The sequence below is a fragment of the Leucoraja erinacea genome, chromosome 9, assembly GCF_028641065.1.
Source record: "Leucoraja erinacea ecotype New England chromosome 9, Leri_hhj_1, whole genome shotgun sequence".
In the NCBI taxonomy this organism is placed as follows: Eukaryota; Metazoa; Chordata; class Chondrichthyes; order Rajiformes; family Rajidae; genus Leucoraja; species Leucoraja erinaceus.
The window spans coordinates 23765303-23786066 of record NC_073385.1 but is presented as its reverse complement, the minus strand read 5'-3'; the positions used below and the strand labels follow the sequence as shown (position 1 = coordinate 23786066).

The 20764-nt window shown below is 41.7% G+C and overlaps 1 protein-coding gene across 3 annotated transcripts in view; it reads left to right on the top strand.

Annotated features, from left to right (window-relative positions):
* The window catches only part of zc3h14 (zinc finger CCCH-type containing 14), a 47720-nt gene that overhangs the window by 2688 nt on the left and 24268 nt on the right, over positions 1-20764 (top strand). For 2 of the 3 annotated variants that reach the window (XM_055640340.1, XR_008723981.1), the window contains 7 exons: positions 3883-3925; positions 6714-6828; positions 8155-8195; positions 9707-9914; positions 11899-12364; positions 13163-13314; positions 15919-16019. In XM_055640340.1, the coding sequence (XP_055496315.1) occupies positions 3883-3925; positions 6714-6828; positions 8155-8195; positions 9707-9914; positions 11899-12364; positions 13163-13314; positions 15919-16019 (1126 nt within the window). Of the gene's footprint in view, positions 1-3882; positions 3926-6713; positions 6829-8154; positions 8196-9706; positions 9915-11898; positions 12365-13162; positions 13315-15918; positions 16020-20764 lie in introns of those variants that run through there. The other variant, XM_055640341.1, reaches the window with a different exon arrangement.

Genomic DNA, 20764 nt, shown 5'->3' with positions numbered 1-20764 from the left:
CTAGTCACTGCCTGCCATTCTGAAAAGGACCCGTTTACTCATACTCTCTGCTTCCTGTCTGCCAGCCAGTTCTCTATCCACATCAATACTGAACCCCCAATACCGTGTGCTTTATGTTTGCATACTAATCTCTTATGTGGGACCTTGTCGAAAGCCTTCTGAAAGTCCAGATATAATACATCCATTGGTTCTCCCTTATCCACTCTACTAGTTACATCCTCAAAAAATTCTATAAGATTCGTCAGACATGATTTACCTTTCATAAATCCATGCTGACTTTGTCCAATGATTTCACCACTTTCCAAATGTGCTGCGATTCCATCTTTAATAACTGACTAGCATTTTCTCCACTACCGATGTTAGACTAACTGGTCTGTAATTCCCAATTTTCTCTCTCCCTCCCTTTTTAAAAAGTGGGGTTACATTCGCTACCCTCCAATCCTCAGGAACTACTCCAGAATCTAAAGAGATTTGAAAATTGATCACTAATGCATCCACTGTCCAAGTCAAATGAGCTCTGGTTCCCAGAGCCCCCTCTGACTCTCACATCCAGTTAGCATGTTCAATGGAAAATTAATTATAATACCATGCAATTTCTTTTTAAAAAAAAGAGAGTTAATTAACAGTATGTTTGAATATTGATGTAAAATAAATATACAATAGTCTGGAAAATCTAGTCTGGAAGATCTACCTCATTGGAAACCCTCAGACTATCTTTGATCAGACTTTACTTAATTTTATCTTGCACTAAATGTCATTCCCTTTATAATGTATCTGTACACTGTGGACGGCTCAATTGTAATCATGTGCAGTCTCTGCTGACTGATTAGCAGGCAACAAAAAGCTTTTCACTCTACCTCGATACACGTGACAATAAACTCATGTCTGACATGAGCATGCAGGATTACCAAGTTTTATGGAACTTGGCAATGTAAGTGTAAGCATTGAATATAAAAACACAAAAGTCATATCAAACCTTCACAAATCATTGCTTAACTTCAATTACGGTTGTTTTGAGTAAACTTACTGTATTTTCGGAAGGAAGTCGTGGTTTTAGAATGAACAATGGAAGTTTACCAGATGATACCTGGTGTGAGGAAGGTTAGTTATGTTGAAAGAATGGAAAAAATGATTATTCTCCTTGCAGCAGACGCAGTTAAGGCAAAACTTATTCACAGTTTTGAATACCTTATGATAAACCAAATAATGAGAAATTGCATTGAGATTGTAATAATCCCAAATTATGATAATTTTTTTCTTGTAAATCAGTTGGACACCAGAGATTTAAAAATTCCTTCTGAGCTGTACAATTCTCTCACCTCAAGCATATGACCCATGTATGTAAAGGAAGTAATTATTTTCTTTATCAATGTACAAAAACTTGGTACCCATTCACATGTTAGAATTGATGGAGGATGAGAAAGTTATTATGAAAATAAAGATGATTTATTAAAAAATTAAATTTTAATAAAAATAAATCCTCTTAATTTGTTTGTGGGTGCCTATTCATTTGGATGAAGAAATCTTGCACCAGCTCTGCCTGGAGTAGGATTCCTTCGTGCAGCTTCCTGTGATGAAACGGTATGACAGGTGTGCTGGTTTTACCATTAAGTTAATTCTAGATTTATCATGGGTCTCTCTAAGTCTGGATGCATTACATCAGACTGGTTGAATGTCAGTGGTTGTCCACCAAAGCACCAAGCTACAGCCAATTGGTCCAATCGTAAATGTTAAACTGGATCAGTAGAGATTAATCTGATCCTAACTGAATTTAGGGAATAAGGCAATAAAAAAAACTGATAAAGTTCCAATATGAAAACAAAATAGAACTGTAGACTGAATGCAGGTGCTCTGCAAAGCTGTTATCTAGTCTTTGTTTGGTTTCTTTGAATGAATTGTGAACTCTAGAACATAATTTATTGCATTGAAAGGGCAAATTAATTGTTGTTCATCCTTGAAGGTCGCTTAATTGGAGGGTACGGGGAAAGAGTACATGTTGCACATACTGCAGTTGCACACGAGTAGCATTTAATATCCTAAATTTGGCAATAAATACAACAATCTTCGCAGTTTTTGCTAGATTTTCATGCTTAACTGCATATGTGTATATGCCAGGTTGCTATTATTTTTATGATGTCATTACAGCGAAGACAGTATCCATGTCATAATCACATATATGGCCCAATGATGAAGAGCCAGTTGGCTCAGTTTTCATTAGTTTTAAACCTTGCATTTAAACCTTGCTTTATTTTGGTTCTACTAATTTAATATTTCTAAAATGAGTGCAAAACTTGACAAAAGTATAATGGATCTGGTTACTACAGTATGTAATGGTGGAAATGGAAGCATCAATGCACAAAACTTTGAAAAGCTGAAGGGCCGTTCTTTTAAAAATGCTAACTTCTCAAAGGTATTTATCGGATAACTAGCTGTTTTCAGTTTAGTTTATTGTCACTTGTACAGAGGTACAGTGAAAAGCATTTTTGTTGTGTGCTAATCAGTCAGCAGAAAGACAATACAATACATGATCAGCTCAAGCATTTTAAGATTTTTCTTTTTGCCAGGGTGGGTGGGAGTCATTTTTAATGTCACTTGTTTTTTTGTCCTGAATGCCAGAGCTGAAAATCTATGGAGTTGCTTTCACATGGATAGTTTTCAGTTATATGGGAGCACAGTGGATTCAATAAAAAACAGAAAGTGCTGGAAACGTGTAAAATAGGCAGTATCTGTGAAGAGAGAAACAGTTAAGACTTGATTAGTGACTCTTCAGCAGGTTGGCTCTAATGAAAGGTTATTGACCTGATTCGTTAAATCATTCCGCCAATGCTGCCTGACCTGTTGATTATTTCCAGCATTTTCTTTTCTTAGTTGAGATTTCCACCTTCACTTTTTTTGGCTTTTTGATTACTACTGAGCAATAATGTTTCATGGTAGATCCTCCAGTTATACAGTATTTTTTCTGTTTCTATTACAAAAAAAAACATTTTTGCGCGCATGAATGTTGGTATTATAACGAAAAATAGTTTATTTGAAAGGTCGGTAACTTTTTGAAATTATGTATTGTATTCAACATATAGCATTAATTTTCAACAGCTTGCTTTCAAGTAATACTTTAATTAAGAAACTTAAGGGAAGAAGATGAACATCCAGGTGAGAAGGTTGGGTTTTATGAGAAAGAGTTAGGTGGAAAAGCAGATAGGGGGTGGGGCATCTGATCAGAAGACCGCATGGTTGAGGTATAATTACCATTTGAACGTGACTTGGCAGCGGTCCTCCGTTAAATGCCAAATATGCATGTATTTGTCACTTTACTGTTGAAAGACCTCACTTAGACTCATATCTTCATCCATTTGCAGTGCTGCTGCTACGCATAAGTTGAGGTGACAGAATGTTTGAGCGAATGCCTATGTTTTAAGTTGGCCTCAAATGTTTTGTTTTTGCAGAACATGTCAGTTATGTAAGGAATTAATTGTTCCAACAGTTTAGATTTTACATAGTGTGAGATCCTTGGCAAAGGGAGGTGAAAAGTAAAATGTTATGAGCTGTCCAGAATAGAGCAAACACTGCACTCTGTTTCAATCGATAAGTTTCTATGTACAGAAATTCTTAATATTATAACACTGTTCAAAAAAAATTCTAAGTTTTCCTAAATGATATCCGTATTAGTGTAGGCAAAAATTCACTTCCCACTTTTTTTTCTGGAATTGTTCCCTCACCCAGTCAGTACTCAATGATTGAGAATGTGAATTCTTGAAGTTACTGTACAAATACAAGGTGTATTCTTTTATATATAATTCATAGATGCAATATTTTGTTTATAATGTTATGTAGACTTCTGGTATTAGATCTGCTCAACTATATTAACTCGTATTTAACTTTCAGACTGCCATTAAGGGAAAACTGCAAGAGCTTGGGGCTTATGCAGGTAAGCTTATAATGATGCTTCATATCTAAACCGTTAGTACTAATGCATATCTAAATTTTAAAGCTCTGCACCATTTCGGAGAGAAACTCCAGCGCAACAGGAAAAGTTCAATTTTTTTCTGAATTATATTTCAGTTGCCTCATGTTGCTGGTGGAAGAAATATAACATTTTAATTGGAAATCTGCTATTTGGTTGCTTTATCAAGGGAGCATAAAGGAACGTTTCACAGAGACATGGCTCATTTGCAGCTTTCCGGCCCTCCAGCCTGATGATTTCTTGATCTACTTGGACTGGTCAGTGTCTTTGGGTAAAGGGAGAGGCAGCAGCATCCACGGTGCTGGCTTGAAGGGCCGAATGGCCTCCTCCTGCACCTATTTTCTAATGATAAACTTTTTGTGCTAGCAACTCCTGCTCCCCTTGCAACATTTAACAGTGAAGTGCTGTTCTTTCCATCTCCCAAGGGAACTCGCCTGAATTCATCTTGACTGCAGTCTACATCTGCCCTAGGAAGGGATTTGGCTAGCAGTGGAGAAGTTGCATGACATGGTCAACAAACCCCAGACTACGTATCCCAACACCTTTCCCATTATAACTGGGGACTTCACAAAACTAATTCGAAGGTCACTTCCTAGCTCCCAACAGCATGTCTCTTGTTCATTGACTACAGCTTGGTGTTCAACCCCATCGTCCCCAACAAACTTATCATCAAACTCGGCAAACTGTGTCTCTGCCCATCCAGACATAATTGAATCCTTGACTTTCTCATCAGCATACCACAATCAATACGAATTGGCAACAGCGCTTACTCCTCAAGAACCATTGCACAGGAGCATCTCAATGATTAGGAGCTGACATTTGTGATCCTGTTATCCAAATGGTCCGGAGCACAGTGGAAAGCAAGTGAGATAGCATCTGCTGTTGACCCATTGTGGCTATAGGCAAAGTGGATCCAAGTAATTTCTGAGTCGGGGGTTGATTCTCTCCATAACTAACCTCTCTGAAGCACTGTATTATGGTGGATGGAAGTGCTACAAGATGGTAGTCATTGAGATTGGTTGTCATGCTCTTCTTGGGTATTCCTACAATAGATGACCTTTTGAAGAACCACCTGACTCAATGTCAACAACGGCTTGTCATTGTTGCCCTTCTTAAATAATGGTATAATATAAGCCACCTTCTAATCTTCAGAATTCTCACCCGTGGCTAAAGAAGATGGTACCAAGAGTAGTGAGGTGTGGAATTTGTTGCCTGAAAGGGTGTTAATGCTTTAAACCCTCATTACATTTAAAAGATACTTGGGGGAATACTTGAATAATCTATGAAGATGCAGATTATGAGCTGGAAAATGGAATTAAACTTTCCTCGTTCAACATGAACACAGTGGGCCAAAAGATTCAGTTTTACATGTCTCTGATTATTTTGAATTTGGAGCAAGAACAAGAATATCACTGAGCTCTTGCAGCATACTCTGGGGGCAAAGTTAACTGCTGGAGACACAAAGTGCTGGAGTAACTTGGTCAGGCAGCATCTATGGAGAACATGGATAGATGACCTGAAATGTCACCTATCCATGTCCTCCAGAGAGATTCAAAACATCATCTGTCCATGTTCTCCAGAGATACTGTCTGACTCGCTGAGTTATTGCAGCACTTTCTGTCTTTTTTTGTAAATTAGCATCTGCAGTTCCTTGTGTCTTCAGTGAATTCATAGCGTGGAAATGGGTCCTTTGACCCAGCTTACCCACACTGACCAACTGCTGGAGGTTGTGTTCAACTTTGATACCAGTGAAATGGGGAGATCAAGGAACGAGATTCTCGGGTTGATTTTAGTGAATTAAAAAAAAGTAATAGACTAATACAGCATGGAAACAGGCACTTCAGCCCAACTTGTCCACACCATCCAAGGTGCCCATTTGCCCATGTTTGGCCCATATCCCCCTGAACCGCAATAGATTTCCTATCCAAGTACAGTAATCTCTCACTATAACAGACTAGGGGGGAGGGGTCAGGGGGGCATGGTGTCCATTATTGGCGATTGTCCAATATAACCAATGAGGAAGTAAAGTTTAATCTGAGGCCATGAGGGAAGAAACATGGTGTTGGAGGGCTAATCCAGTGGTAATTCTGCCTTTTTGACGCAGCGGCACCTGTAGATCCCCTCGTTGGTGGGGAGATCAGTCCCTGTGATGGCCTATTTTATACCACCTATTTTAGTGCCACTGCAAACTTACTAACCATGCTTTGTACATTTTCATCTAAATTGTTTCCGTGAATGACAAACAACAATGTACCCATCACCGATTCACACCACGTCACCGGCCTCTGGTCTGAAAAGCACCATCTTCCACCATTATGTTGTGCTGCATACCTTCCTACATTACCAATTATGTATCGAATTAACCAGCTCCATGTGATCTGTTCTACCACGTGGACCCCTTCCTCATCAATCTGCTTGGTTGTCTTTTCAAAAAACTCTTGTGAGACATGATTTCCCATGAACAAAGCCATGCTGAATATTCCAAGTGAGTACTTGTCTATAAAATACTGGTAGATTCTGTCCCTTATAACCCACTTCAATAACTTACCCACCACTGGCCTGTAGTTCCCTGGGTTCTCCTTGCTGCCCTACTTAAATAACAGTGCAACATTGGCCATCATTCAGGCTTCTGAAACTTTGCACAATAGGATGTGACAGTGGAATGTGAAATAGAATAACTATAATTTTGAGTGTACAATTTCCTTTAACTTTGTGATTCTAATGTGTAGACTGTTTTCCTTCCTATCTGTAGATGAAGAGCTACCAGATTACATCATGGTTATGGTAGCCAATAAAAAGAGCCAAGAGCAAATGGCAGAAGATCTTGCTCTGTTTTTGGGAAGTAATACCCCAAAATTTACTTTGTGGTAAGCATTTCTTTAATATTTTAGTTAAACTTCAATCTATTTTCTGTTCCATTATATAATTGTTATATATGTTTTGATGCTTGTGCTTTACAATACAAAGGGACCCCATGTTAGAACCATTCGGGTAGAGAAGCACAAGCCAAAAATTTACTCTTATTCATCTTGCAATTCTTGACGCTTGCGCAGGTGGTTCAACTTTAGGAAATCGTGATATGATCTGCTTTCTGAGAATGTGCCCCCGTCCCCCCCCTCACCTAACATGTTCTAAAACATAGAACTTATTCAAATCATTCAGTTCCAAAGATGATCTAAGGCATATTCATTTGAAACCCCATCTAAATTTTCACTTGTTTAGAGATATAGCATGGAAATGGGCCTTTGACTGCCGCCTTTGGAATGTGGGAACATATAATTCTGCTGTATACATTGACATACATCTTCATTGCTCTCCTTTGTATTTTCATCGTTTCATTTCTATCATGCAATAATTTCTTATCCTATCCTTATCCTATCCAAATAACTTTATATTTGGTTTTACCTGATCCTCTTCCTTGTCACAGTGACATCTCTTGGTTTGGATAAAAGTTCAGTGACCTGAAACGTGAACCCTACCTTTTCCCACATGCATCTTTGGAAAATAATCAGTTAAATTATTATGATTTTGTTTTGTTGAGATTTGTTGAGGTGGAAAAGTTTTCTTTCCCTGTAAAAATGAGTCTTCTGTTAAATCAGTGATTTGATGATTCAGTGATCACTGATCTGAATCAGTGATCAGATGATTGGCATGACAGATACTCAAAATTCAGCCTTATGCTGTGAACATAAGATCAAGAAAGCGTCATTCAGCCCAAGGGACATTTCATCATGTAGTTTAATCACAATCACAGCAGAGCTATATCAATATTAGTTTTATCAACTCGTGTGCAGTAAAGATATGCAGATGAATCCCAGAAAAAGTAGTGAAATCAGCTACACTTGCTCTATTCAAGAGGCATTTAGATGGGTACTTTAATTGGCAAGACTTCGACGATTTGATTCTAATGTGGGCAAAAAGGTTTGCATGCATGTAGTGGGACAAAGGGCCTGTTTCTGTGCTGTATGGGTGTAATTCTGTAAAGACAATATCAATTGGGAAAATGTTCATTTTTGGAGAGACATTTTTAAAACACCAGGGGTCCCTGACATATCGTGACTGAGTTAAGTTGCCAAATTCCGTGAGAAATTTGATGCATTATGTGGAAACCTAACCTTGAGTAAAAGTATGTAAAATTAAATAATATTTTAAGACTCAGTATTCTGGGAACTTAATGAACTCCTTTTACTTAGGCTGCATGGTGTCCTTGACAAGCTACGCTCTGTAACAGTTGGTAAGTATATCCCCAGATCCCTTTTATTCAAATTTGAATTCTGCATTTTAATTTTAATTTTCAAATTTAAATTAAACTAGACTAAGTGGGACCCGTTGGCTCCCAGTCACACGGGAGGCCTGGTCCCCCAACGAAACCCATTCCCCAACGCAATATTCCACCACTCACCCGTTCCCCCAACGCAACCCGTTTCCCCAACGCAATATTCCACCACTCTCCCATAACCCCTAACTGCGCAGGCGCAACTCATTTCCCCATATCCCAGAGCACTCCCTCCCCGTCCTCTTCATGTGTGAGAGGGGAGGGGGGGAGGGAAGTGGGGTGTGGCAGGGGGGAGGAAGTGGGGTGTGTGGCGGGGGGGGGTGTGTGGGGTGGGGGGGGGGGGTGGGGGTGGGAGGGGAGGTGTAGGAGGAGGGGAGAGGGTGGTGTGAGGGGAGTGGGAGGGGGGGGGGTGGGGGGAGGTCTGTATGTCGGCGGGGGAGTTGTTGTAGGGGGAAGGAGGGATGTGGGAGGGGCGTGTGTGGGAGGGGTGTGTTGGGGGGGGGGTATGCGGGCAGAGGGGCAGGGAGGGTGTGAGGGGCGGTGGTGTGGGGGGGGGCGGAGGGGTGTGGGGTCGGGGTGGTGGCGGGGGGGCGGGGGGGTTGTGGGGATTTGGGGGATTGTTGGGGGGGATTTAGGGGGCGGGAGGTTTGGGGGGGGGGTTGGGGTGCAGCGGGCTGTGGGGGGGTGTGGGGGGAGGGAGGGAGGGGTGTTTCTGAGGGGTTAGGGGTTTGTGGAGGGAGGGGTGTGAGCGGGGGGGGGGGGGTGTGAGCTCAGAGAAAAGACGGGGAAGAGCCATGGGGGGGGGGGGGAGAGGAGGAGGCAGCGAGGAGGACCAGAGGGGTGGTGGCTGGAATTGGCAATGGGGTAGCGGTCGTTGGTCGTTCTCTGCCGAGATCAGAGTCTCCGCTTTCCGTTTGGCGACATCTCCAACTCTGGGCTGGGCTGGGCTAGGTCTGCGACACTGGGCTGGGCTGGGCTGGGTCTCCCACGCTGAGCTGCTTGCGGCGGGGCTGCTTGAGGCTGGGCTGCTTCGAGTCCCTCCGAAGGCACAGTTGGAAACCTCCGCCGGCCACCCTCAGCTCCAGTAAAGACGCGATGGCGCAGGAAGGGGCGGACCTTCCCGGGCAGTGATAGGGGAAGAGACTTATCCGCGTGGCGCTGACTGGCGGGAGAAGAGATCGATCTGTGCACGCGCGGTTTTAAGATTTTTAAACAGCGCGTGCGACATTCAACCGATCTGAACGAAATGGTGCACTCACAGCACAGGGGAACGGTGAGTGAACTGGCGAAAAATCGTAGCGCTATCGCGAACCGGTTTTGCGCAAATAGAAAGACCATCAAACCGGAAGATAACAAGATCAGAGCCTTAGTTATGTATAAATAATTAAATAAATGTTAAAATAGTCCGCAAATACTGGAAATCAATATTTAAAGTTTTGCGTCAAAATTATTTTGTTTTTTTTTATGAGTTGAAGAACCCACCACTGTGAAGAAACAGCCAAACTACACAGATTGTAATATATATCCCTCCGAGAAGATTCAAGCAGCCGTCAGCGGAAGTGGTGATCAAACTAGTGAAGATGTTCGTATTCTCGCTGTGTCCAGCACACATTCTGAGAGAAATGATTCTCGAGTTTCTACCAGCTCATTACAAGAGCGGTCAATACCCGGTATCAGGTAGGAATGCATTCAAAATTCTATCATTGAGTATATAACTCACGGATAACAAGATGATAGTAGGGAAAATTGGAATGTCCTTCGAAAATAAATGATGCTAATAAAGCCTTGCTCAGCTGAATCCTCCACGAGCACCACATTCAATTTATAGCATGGCTAATAGGTTACTTACTCAAAAGTTCGATAAATCCAATTGACTTAATATTCCAGTTTACTTTATTCGGTTTCCTTGGGTAGGATAATCTGACACATCCCTTGGATATGATGCCCTGCAATGATTGTTCTTTCAAAATTACCATAGATCAGTGGTTCTTAACCTTTTTGGCACCAGTATGCGCATACGCGAACAAAATATTGTATGTGGTATGTACCTTTGTTAGGTTCCTAAACATGGGCTCAACAAATTGATATGTTATTTGTGTTCCATTCATGACCCCCGGCAAAGTCCCAAGCGACCCCCATAGGGCGTCACGACCCACAGGTTAAGAACCACTGCCATAGATTGTGAATAGTTCCAGCGAATAGGAATGTAGCAAATCTAACAATGTTAAAGCAGGGAGATTCAAAATAGGAAACGGAACCAATCGGCCTTATATCATTGAGGCAAAAGAGATTGTAGATGATGGAATCTGGAGCAAAAAAAGAGAGCCCACGAGGATTTTTTTCCCTCTAGATTCTAGTCTCTTGTGTTTTCATTTTACTACTCCACTGCAAAGTTTCTTCAAGGTAGGCGCATTTTTAAGATTTCCTCCTCCCCGTTGACGGGAGGTTCTCTCTCACTGCTCCCCCTCTGATTTCCATTGCACTCTGACTCTTCAAACACGATCACACCCAGACTTGGTACCGTAGCCAGATGTCATTCCTTGTTACCTTTCTGTGCTGCCATCCTGTCCCACATGGCTTTCAGTTCCAATTCCTGGCATCCCAGTTTAGTCCCAGCCAGGATCTCGGGTATTGGTTTACAACCCAATGGCATGAACATTTTATTCTCTGATTTCAGGTAACCTGCACCCTGTCTCTTTCTTTCTCCTGTTACCTACCCTGGTCCACTCGCATACCCCTCCTTCACAGTAACCCACAGCACCCTATCACTCTGTTTCTTTTCCCACCCCCCGCCACCACATCTGCCCATCACCCACACAATCATCTCACTGAATCCCATCCCCTGCTCAACTCTACCCTCTCCCTGTTCCTATCTTATCAGTTTCCAGAATGCAGCCTTTCATTGTCTCCTCTTATCACCTTTCAGCTTCCATTGCTATTTTCGCTCTTCCGTCACCCAAATTACTCTTACCTGCCCTCACCCATATCCACCTATTTCTTGCTAGATCTTGCCCAACTGCCACACCTCTTTATTCTGGCTATGTCCTTTCTACTCTTAGCCCAGATGAATAATCTAAACCTGAACCATTGACTGTCCATTTCCCATCATGGTTGCTGACTGTTTCGCTGAGTTCCTACAGCAGCTCTTTTCTTTTCTGACCCTGATGTAATTATGGAATAATTGCGCTAAAAAAAACATTATTAAGGACATGGTAGCATGGTACTTAAACCCTAAGGGAAAAAAAAATTGCTGGAGGAACTCAGCAGGTCAGGCAGCATCTATGGAAAGAAATGGACAGATTATGTTTTAGGTCAGGCCCCTTCTTCAGACGGGAGAAGAATATCTTCAATGTATTTGTTTTGATTGCTACACTTATGTTTTCCCAAATAGTTGATGAGTTTTTCAACATTTTTTTCTGGTTACTCCAGCACTGTTTCTAAAGTTTTATACTGTAATGCCTTGAAAATTAAAAAAAAAGTTTTTTCTGCATTACAAATTCTGACTTTAAAGATGATTTGACAAAATTGTTTTGATATTCAACCAGATGATTTAAGTTTTTCTATTTGTTATGTAACACAAGTTTAATTCAGAAACATATGTAAAATCTGTAAGTGTACCTCTGATGCTTTCTTCAGCCACTTTTATCTTATTTATACACAGAGCAACTGTGGAGAGAAGTTCATCTCATTTACTGCCAGCAGTGAAGCCTTCAACAGAACTGGTCTCCTCTGAAGCAGTAATTGACATTAAACCTGAACTGGATGATCTTATAGATGGGGACCTTAACATTTTACAGGAAATTCCATCATCTTTTAAGAAGAAGCCTATAGTAACAGTTTTGTATAATGTATCGTGCCCTTCTTTTGGTGCCTTTGGGCCAGAAGGAAACGTTTCACAAGTGTACAAAGCAACTGAAACTAGCACCCAGTCGTTAAGGATGGCTCAGAATAATATTCAGCCATGTAAGTTAGGAGAAGGCTCCGTGCATGGCTACAGACTATTAGAAAATACCGGCAATGTTTACAGATCATATGAGAGCACCTTGCAAGCTTACAACAAATTGTCAGAAAGTGGAGTACAAGTTTACAGGCCATCAAAGTCTAACTCTGATCGATCAAGTAGAGATGTGAGTATAAATGTATAACCATGACTTTCATGGATAATGCAAACATTATTTGTTTATTATCTCCAGTGTGTTTGTGTGTAACAACATTGAGGCCAGTAATAATCTCATTAAAATTACACCACTGACCTTTATCGTTCTTTTGTTCCATATTTTTATTCTCTTTTTTTGTCAGGATTTTCAGTATGGGAATCCTTTTCCTGTTCTTTCTATAGATGGGTTTTCTCCCCAATCTCAAAATAAACTACTTTCTATCTTTGAATATCCCGTATTTAATACTACTTTCTCCTAGTACTCTCATTATATTCTTTCTTTCTTTGATAACCAAATTCTGAAAACCACATGCTGCCATCCAACCTAAGTACTTTCATATCCAAACACCCATTTAGTATCACTCCATTGTTACTTATTTCTTAAAGGTATTGCCCCTTCCACCCTCCAAATCCTCAGTATTTATGCATTCACAAATCTCCAATTCCATATTATCCCTGTATCATTAAAGTCCTAGCAATATATCTTGTAGCTTGAACAATGCAATAAAAAAAAAAATGTTATGCCCTCCCTCCTTTCATGAACCCCTTTCATTAATAATGCCCTGTTTCTAATACCCTTTGAGATACATTTCTGTACCATTCATTATGTGAAATTCCATTTCTAACTCCATAACTGGATCATAAAGTTGTTTTCAATGGTAAATTATTAAAAAGCCCCACTCAAGTAATGAAAGTTACTTGGGGTAATCACATGCAGGCTGGATAATTATATTCTGGACAAAGTGTTTTGCTTTTTCTTGTGTCATAGGATGAAAGCTCCAAAAAGAGAAAGGCGAATATCATAAGTTCTGTCGTTAAAGTAAACAAGACAAGTGATGGTGAGGAAGATGATGATGACTTTGCCTCAAGAACAGGAAGCCTTTCCAGCAGTATTTTTGTCCCAGCAAAATCTGAAAGAAGGTATGGAAAGCATTTGAAATTATATCCATGAATTCTAACTTTTAGGATTTTATTTGCAATATGTAGTTGGCATTTTTTCTTCCATCTGAAATTGGTACAATTTGTGCAAATTAAGTTGTAACATGTAATTTTTCTTTTATGATTTGATTACCAACTAATTTTGTTTTCTTGTCACTCAGAACATAGTTTTTTTAACTGCAGTTCTACAGAGGGTTTGAACCCTATTTTCTTGTTCTGCAGAGCAACTTTATTTTTTGAAACTGCTGTAACTTGATCTTCATTCTGCAAAACCTCCTGAATAAATGATGGTTTGGGACAAATATATTGTTAGTGATGAGCTTAATTTGTAGTTCTACTTATTTAAGTGGGAGACCACAAGATAAAAATGTGAAAAGATATCCAAAATGTGAAACAAAAGGAACATTCTGGAGACACTCAGCTGGCCAAACATTACTTATAGAGAAAATAAGGAAATGAATGGTTCTGAATTCATTAGTCATCTCTGTAAACTGGAATTTACTGGAAGCGAGTCAGGAGTGTGATGGAATAATCTTCACTTTTGGCGATGTGTGTACAAAATTATGAGGGCATATATATAGGGTAGCTAATGAGAAACTTTCCTCCATAGCAGAGGAATCTAAAACTAGAAACTATAGATTTAGGAAAAGGGCTAAGAGGTTTGGAGGAAATGGGGATAAGGAATTTTTACACCCCGAGGGTGATTGGAATCTGGGGTCCTCTACCCGAGATGGTGTGTGGTGGATGCAGAGATTCTCACAACATTTGAGAAGAGTCCAGGCAAACAGTTGAATCACCAAGGCATGGACCAAGCGCAGGAAAATGGGACTAAGATACATATTGCTCGATGTTTGGTCAAAGGATCTGTTTCTGTGCTGTATGACCAATTTCGCGAAGAACAAGGACTACAGCTGCATGGGTGTGGCGCCACCTGCAGACTTCTGGCCAAGTGGCACATTATCCTGATGTATTGTTCCTTCATTGTTACTGAGTATAACTCTGGAACTTCCTATCCTGCATTGTTGTGGACGTGCCTTCACCAGAACGGCTGCAGTGATTGAAGAAAGTGTTTCAGCGGCACCTTATTGAAGACATGCTCAGCCCCCTGCTGTACTCACTCTGTACTCATGACTGCGTAGCCAGTCACAGTGCGAACTCCATCATCAAGTTCGCTGACGACACCACTGTTGTGGGGCGTACACTGTTGTGGGGCGTATCACTGATGGGGATGAGTCAGAGTATAGAAGAGAGATCGAGCAACTGTCCATATGGTGCCAGCGCAATAACCTGGCCCTCAACACCAGCAAAACCAAGGAACTGATTGTGGACTTTGGAAGGAGTAGGAGGGGGACCCACAGCCCCATTTATATCAACGGGTCGATGGTTGAAAGGGTCAAGAGCTTCAAATTCCTGGGCGTGCACATCTCTGAAGATCTTTCCTGGTCCGAGAACACTAATGCAATTATCAAGAAAGCTCATCAGCGCCTCTACTTCCTGAGAAGATTACGGAGAGTCGGTTTGTCAAGGAAGACTCTCTCTAACTTCTACAGGTGCACAGTAGAGAGCATGCTGACCGGTTGCATCATGGCTTGGTTCGGCAATTTGAGCGCCCTGGAGAGGAAAAGACTACAAAAAGTAGTAAACACTGCCCAGTCCATCATCGGCTCTGACCTTCCTTCCATCGAGGGGATTTATCACAGTCGCTGCCTCAAAAAGGCTGGCAGTATCATCAAAGACCCCACACCATCCTGGCCACACACTCATCTCCCTGCTACCTTCAGGTAGAAGGTACAGGACCCTGAAGACTGCAACAACCAGGTTCAGGAATAGCTACTTCCCCACAGCCATCAGGCTATTAAACCTGGCTCGGCAAATCTCAGATTATTAATAACCCACTTTCTGTTATTTGCACTTTATCAGTTTATTTATTCATGTGTGTATATATTTATATTATGGTATATGGACACACTTATCTGTTTTGTAGTAAATGCCTACTATGTTCTGTGTGCTGAAGCAAAGCAAGAATTTCATTGTCCTATACAGCGACACATGACAATAAACTCACTTGAACTTGAACAATGAAGCATGAGGCAAATCTGGCATTTTCAGAAATCCTCATATCTCAAAGAAATAAAATCTAATTTTTTGTTTAACTGATTGTCAAGAGTTCTATGCACTATGATACTACTATCATCTAATTCAATTATTGAGTGAAATGTAGCAGAAAGATAGAAGTGTTTTCAGACTCTAGAAGTTTAATTTATATAAATCATGTGATCCAGACCTACGCTTAAATTTTGCAAAACAGTTAATAGACCAAACATCAAAGTTAGAAATGTAATGTGATCTACAATTCATTAAAATAATTGATGGGTAACATGCAAGGTATTTTCATGAGTTTTAGTATCTGACAGAAAATAACAGATCACCTTGCTTTGTGGAAAGTGGCATAAGGACTTTGTCTTCTCATTTCAATGTTATAAAAATTTTGCATCGCTGGGAAAGCGAGGGACTTGATAGCAGATAGCATTTTGCAGCATGTTAATATTTAAAATTAAGAGAAATTTATCGTATTTTTTCCTTCAGGCCTACTTTGCCACCTTCTAAACAGGCCAATAAGAATTTAATACTAAAAGCTATCACAGAAGCCCAGAAATCTGTATGCAAGACAACAAGTTATCCAGCAGGTAATATGTTGTTTTATGAAGAATCAGGGTGATTTTGATTTTGTGCTCTTTGTCATGACTATAGTAAATTATATAATTGAAAAAATATTAGCATTGGTATGTTAGAATTTACTGTTAGTTTTTAATTGATATTAGCTTCTGTGGAGGGGAAATGAGCAGACTGCATTTTGTGTTGGGATCCTTCGTAAAATTTATCTTTTTGAAAGCAAGACTGGGTAACATGTTGATTGTTGTTTTTAGGTTCTATCTATTTTCAGTGTCGCACCTAATCCTCCAGATAGAACATAGAACAGTACAGCATAAGAACAGGCTCTTTGGCACACGATGCCTGTGCTGAACATGATGCCAAGACCAATTCCTATCTGCCTGCCATTAAGCTCTATCTCCATTCCCTGCATATCCATGTGTCTATCCAAAAGTCCCTTAAGTGCCGCCATAGTATCAGCCTCCACCATCAGCCCCAGCATTGCGTTCCAGGCACTCACCACCCTCTGTGTAAAAAAAAAAAACTTGCCCTGCACATCTCCTTTAAACGTTGCCATTCTCCCCCGGTCTTCTATTAACCATATAACCATATAACAATTACAGCACGGAAACAGGCCATCTCGGCCCTACAAGTCCGTGCCGAACAACCTTTTTCCCTTAGTCCCACCTGCCTGCACTCGTACCATAACCCTCCATTCCCTTCTCATCCATATGAGTTTTATTTATTTTTAAATGATACCAATGAACCTGCCTCCACCACTTTCACTGGAAGCTCATTCCACACCGCTACCACTCTCCGATATTGCAAATGAAACATAAATAAACCAAAGGATAGTTAGATCTCAAGCCGGGTGTTGAGCAGCCAGGTTGTTGGTTGTGCATCAATGTCTGCCAGACCCTGAGCTCCATTTAGTAGGTGGTAGAATGGGCACTCAGAGATGACATGGTTGGCTGTCTGTTGTTCTGCTCTGCATTCTCAGGCTGGGCTCTGGCGGAGCCCCCTTCTCCACATGCTGGCATTGAAATGCCCAATTCCAGTACGAAGTCTGTTGAGCTTCACCCATGCTCCTCTGGGGAGGTCAGACCCTGGACAGCTTTTATCTGGTGAAGAGATGTAGCTGTGTAATGGAGATGAGGTTGCCTTGCACTCCTGTGACCACTTGGTGGCTATCCAGTATACTTTTGTCTCAGTTGGCTGGATGGATGCTAGGAGTTGTTTTCCATGTGGAGCAAAGGGGTGACGGGACTTCAGTCGGGGTGGCCTCTGCTCTCTGCTGATAGCCTGATGGAGGAGATGATCTGGGTCCAGTCACCTTAAAGCTGTGCTCGCTGACATTTAATATTTCTATCCTGAGAAAAAGATTCTGACTGTCTATTGTATTTATGACTCATAATTTAATATACTTCTGTCAGGTCTTCTCTCAACCTCTGGCTTTCCAGAGAAAACAATCCATGTCTGTCTAACCTAACCCTCTAGCTAATACCCACTAATTCAGACTTCATTTGGTTAAACCCACTCTGTACCATTTCCAATGCCTCCACATTCTTCCTGTAATAAAACTGCATCATGACTTCCTGACTCTTATACTCAATGCTTCGACTAATGAAGACAACCATACCACATGCCTTCTTTATCTCTACTTGTGGTGCCATTTTCAGGGGGTTGTGGGCTTTAGTCCAATATCCCTCTGTACATGAATGCTGTTAGGTGTTGCCACTAATTGTATATTTTTCCCTTACATTCAACCTTCCAAAGTGCAACACCTCGCTCTTGCTTGGTAAAACTCCATCTGCCGTTTCTCCACCCATTTCTGTAACCTCTATATCACTCTGTACTTGGACAGCCTTTCTCACAGTCTGCAATTCCAGTAATCTTGGTGTAATATGCAAACTTACTAACCAACCCATCTGTTTATATACAAGTAATTATATATATCACATACAGTAGAGGTCCCAGCACAGTTCCTTGCAGAACTCCACAGGTCACAGTCTCCCAATCTGAAAATTGTCCTTCCACAACAACCCTGCCTTTTATTAGTAATCTAGTTATGAATCCATATGACAAAATCATTGTTAATCCTGTGCATCTTAATATTATGGATCAACCTTCTTTATCAAATCTATCTATATTTTACTAAAACTCTCATCTTGTTTGTTTCTATGTGTGTGATTCTGTCTGAGCGGGCGTGTGTGGATGTCTGCATATGTGATCCTGAAATTAAGCCAAAACGGTACATGATAACGCTACAATTTTTGGACCACCTTACTCAAAATCCTGTGGTGTGGTGTATCTAGTTTTGTTCAGATTGATGTTATATTTTACAAGTTATTCACATTAAAAACTAAAAATTCAATTTGAGACAAATCACTTGAACTTGCAGTGGCAGTTAGCAGCTATGACATCACAATGGGATCTCATTTACATAAACTGCCCGTCAGCAGTACTCCACCACACAATGACATCACAATGGGATCTCAAGACGGGACACTTAGTCCTCTGATTTGAAACCTTGTAACGGCAGGAGCTGGTCAAGGGAATTGGATTTTTTTTTTTATAAAAGAGGGATGGTGTAGAGGGGGAGGGAGTGCTGGGGGATGAGGGGAAATGAGCCGCGCCTGCGCAATTGGCTATGGGTGAGTGGTGGAATATTGCGTTGGGGGAATGGGTTGCATTGGGGGAACGGGTGAGTGGTGGAAACGGGTTGCGTTGGGGGGAACGGGTGAGTGGTGGATCTTACATTGGGGAACGGGTTGCGTTGGGGGATCATGCCTCCCGTGGGGGCTATGGGTGAGTGGTGGAATATTGCGTAGGGGGAACGGGTTGCGTTGGTGGACCAGACCTCCCGTGTGACAAGGACAAGTTATTCACATTTTTAACTTTACAAAATCCAGTTTGAGAAAGAATGACTTGAACACTGCAGTGGCAGTTACAGCTATGACGTCACAAAGGGATCTCATTTGTCCTGGCAGCAAGTGCTTGCATTTCTTTCAAAGTTTAAAAAGAGGGATGATGAAGAGGAGGGGGAGGGAGGGAGTGCTGGGAAATAAGGGGAAATGAGCCACTCCAGTGCAGTTGGGGGGCTATGGGTGAGTGGTGGATTATTGCGTTGGGGGCTATGGGTGAGTGGCGGAATATTGCGTTGGGGGAACGGGTTGCGTTGGGGGGACCAGACCTCCCGTGTGATGGACCCAACGGGTCCAACTTGTTCTAGTATTTATCTACACTATTACTAAAGCCCTCATCTTGTCCTCTTCCGGTTTGCGTTTTTTAAAGTTTTTCGCAAAAATGGTACCCTTTTTTAGCCACCTTACCGTTCTCCTCTGCTCCAAGCACACCAAGTTTTGTTCCAATCGGTGGAATATTACAAAGATTATGAAGGTTTAAAAAATCATGAGAGATCATCAGATTGGCCTTCTCGCCTGTCGCTCACCATGAAGGTAACGCCCCTTCCGGCACCCACTGTCAATCACCGTGACGAAAAGAATAAAATCCCGGAGGCAGGGCTGAGTTCACAAGCCGTGCTGGTTGAGTCCGCAAGCCGTGCTGAGTGAGCCCGCATGAGTGGAGTCGGGGTAGCCGCTGTGTGACAATAGACAATAGGTGCAGGAGTAGGCCATTCGGCCCTTCGAGCCATTCAATGTGATCACGGCTGATCATCCCCAATCAGTACCCCGTTCCTGCCTTCTCCCCATATCCCCTGACTACGCTATTTTTAAGAGCCCTAACTAGCTTAATCTTGAAAGCATCCAGCGAACCTGCCTCCACCGCCCTCTGCAGAAGGACCTCTTTGCTCCTATATTTGATTCCTCTTGTTATAAAGGCCAACATGCCATTCGCTTTCTTCACTGCCTGCTGTACCTGCATCCTTACTTTCATAGACTGATGTACAAGGACCCCCAGATCCCGTTGTACTTCCCCTTTTCCCAACGATGCCATTTAGATAGTAATCTGCCTTCCTGTTTTTGCTACCAAAGTCGATAACCTCACATTTATCCGCATTAAACTTCATCTGCCATGCATCTGCCCACTACCCCAACCTGTCTAAGTCGCCCTGCATTCTCATAGCATCCTCCTCACAGTTCACACTGCCACCCAGCTTTGTGTCATCTGCAAATTTGCAAATGTTACTTTGAATCCCTTCATCCAAATCATTGATGTATATTGTAAATAGCTGCGGTCCCAGCACCGAGCCTTGCGGTACCACATTAGTCACTGCCATTCTGAAAGGGACCCGTTAATCCCTACTCTTTGTTTCCTGTCTGCCAACCACTTCTCTATCCATGTCAGCACTCTACCTCCAATACCATGTGCCCTAACTTTGCCCACTAATCTCCTATGTGGGACCTTATCAAATGCTTTCTGAAAGTCCAGGTACACTACATCCACTGGCTCTCCCTTGTCCATTTTCTTAGTTACATCTTCAGAAAATTCCAGAAGTCTGTGGTATTCTCTGCCTCAGGTTCTCTGGATGCAGGTGGAGGCAGGTTCTCTGGATGCTTTCAAGAGAGAGCTAGATAGGGATCTTAAAAATAGCGGCCAGGGGATATGGAGAGATGGCAGGAACGGGGTACTTATTGGGGACGATCAGCCATGATCACATTGAATGGTGGTGCTGGCTCGAATGGCCTACTCCTGCACCTATTGTCTATTAGTCAAGCATGTTTTCCCCTTCGTAAATCCATGCTGACTCGGACCGATCCTGTTACTGCTTACCAAATGTTTGGCTATCTCATCTTTTATAATTGACTCCAGCATCTTC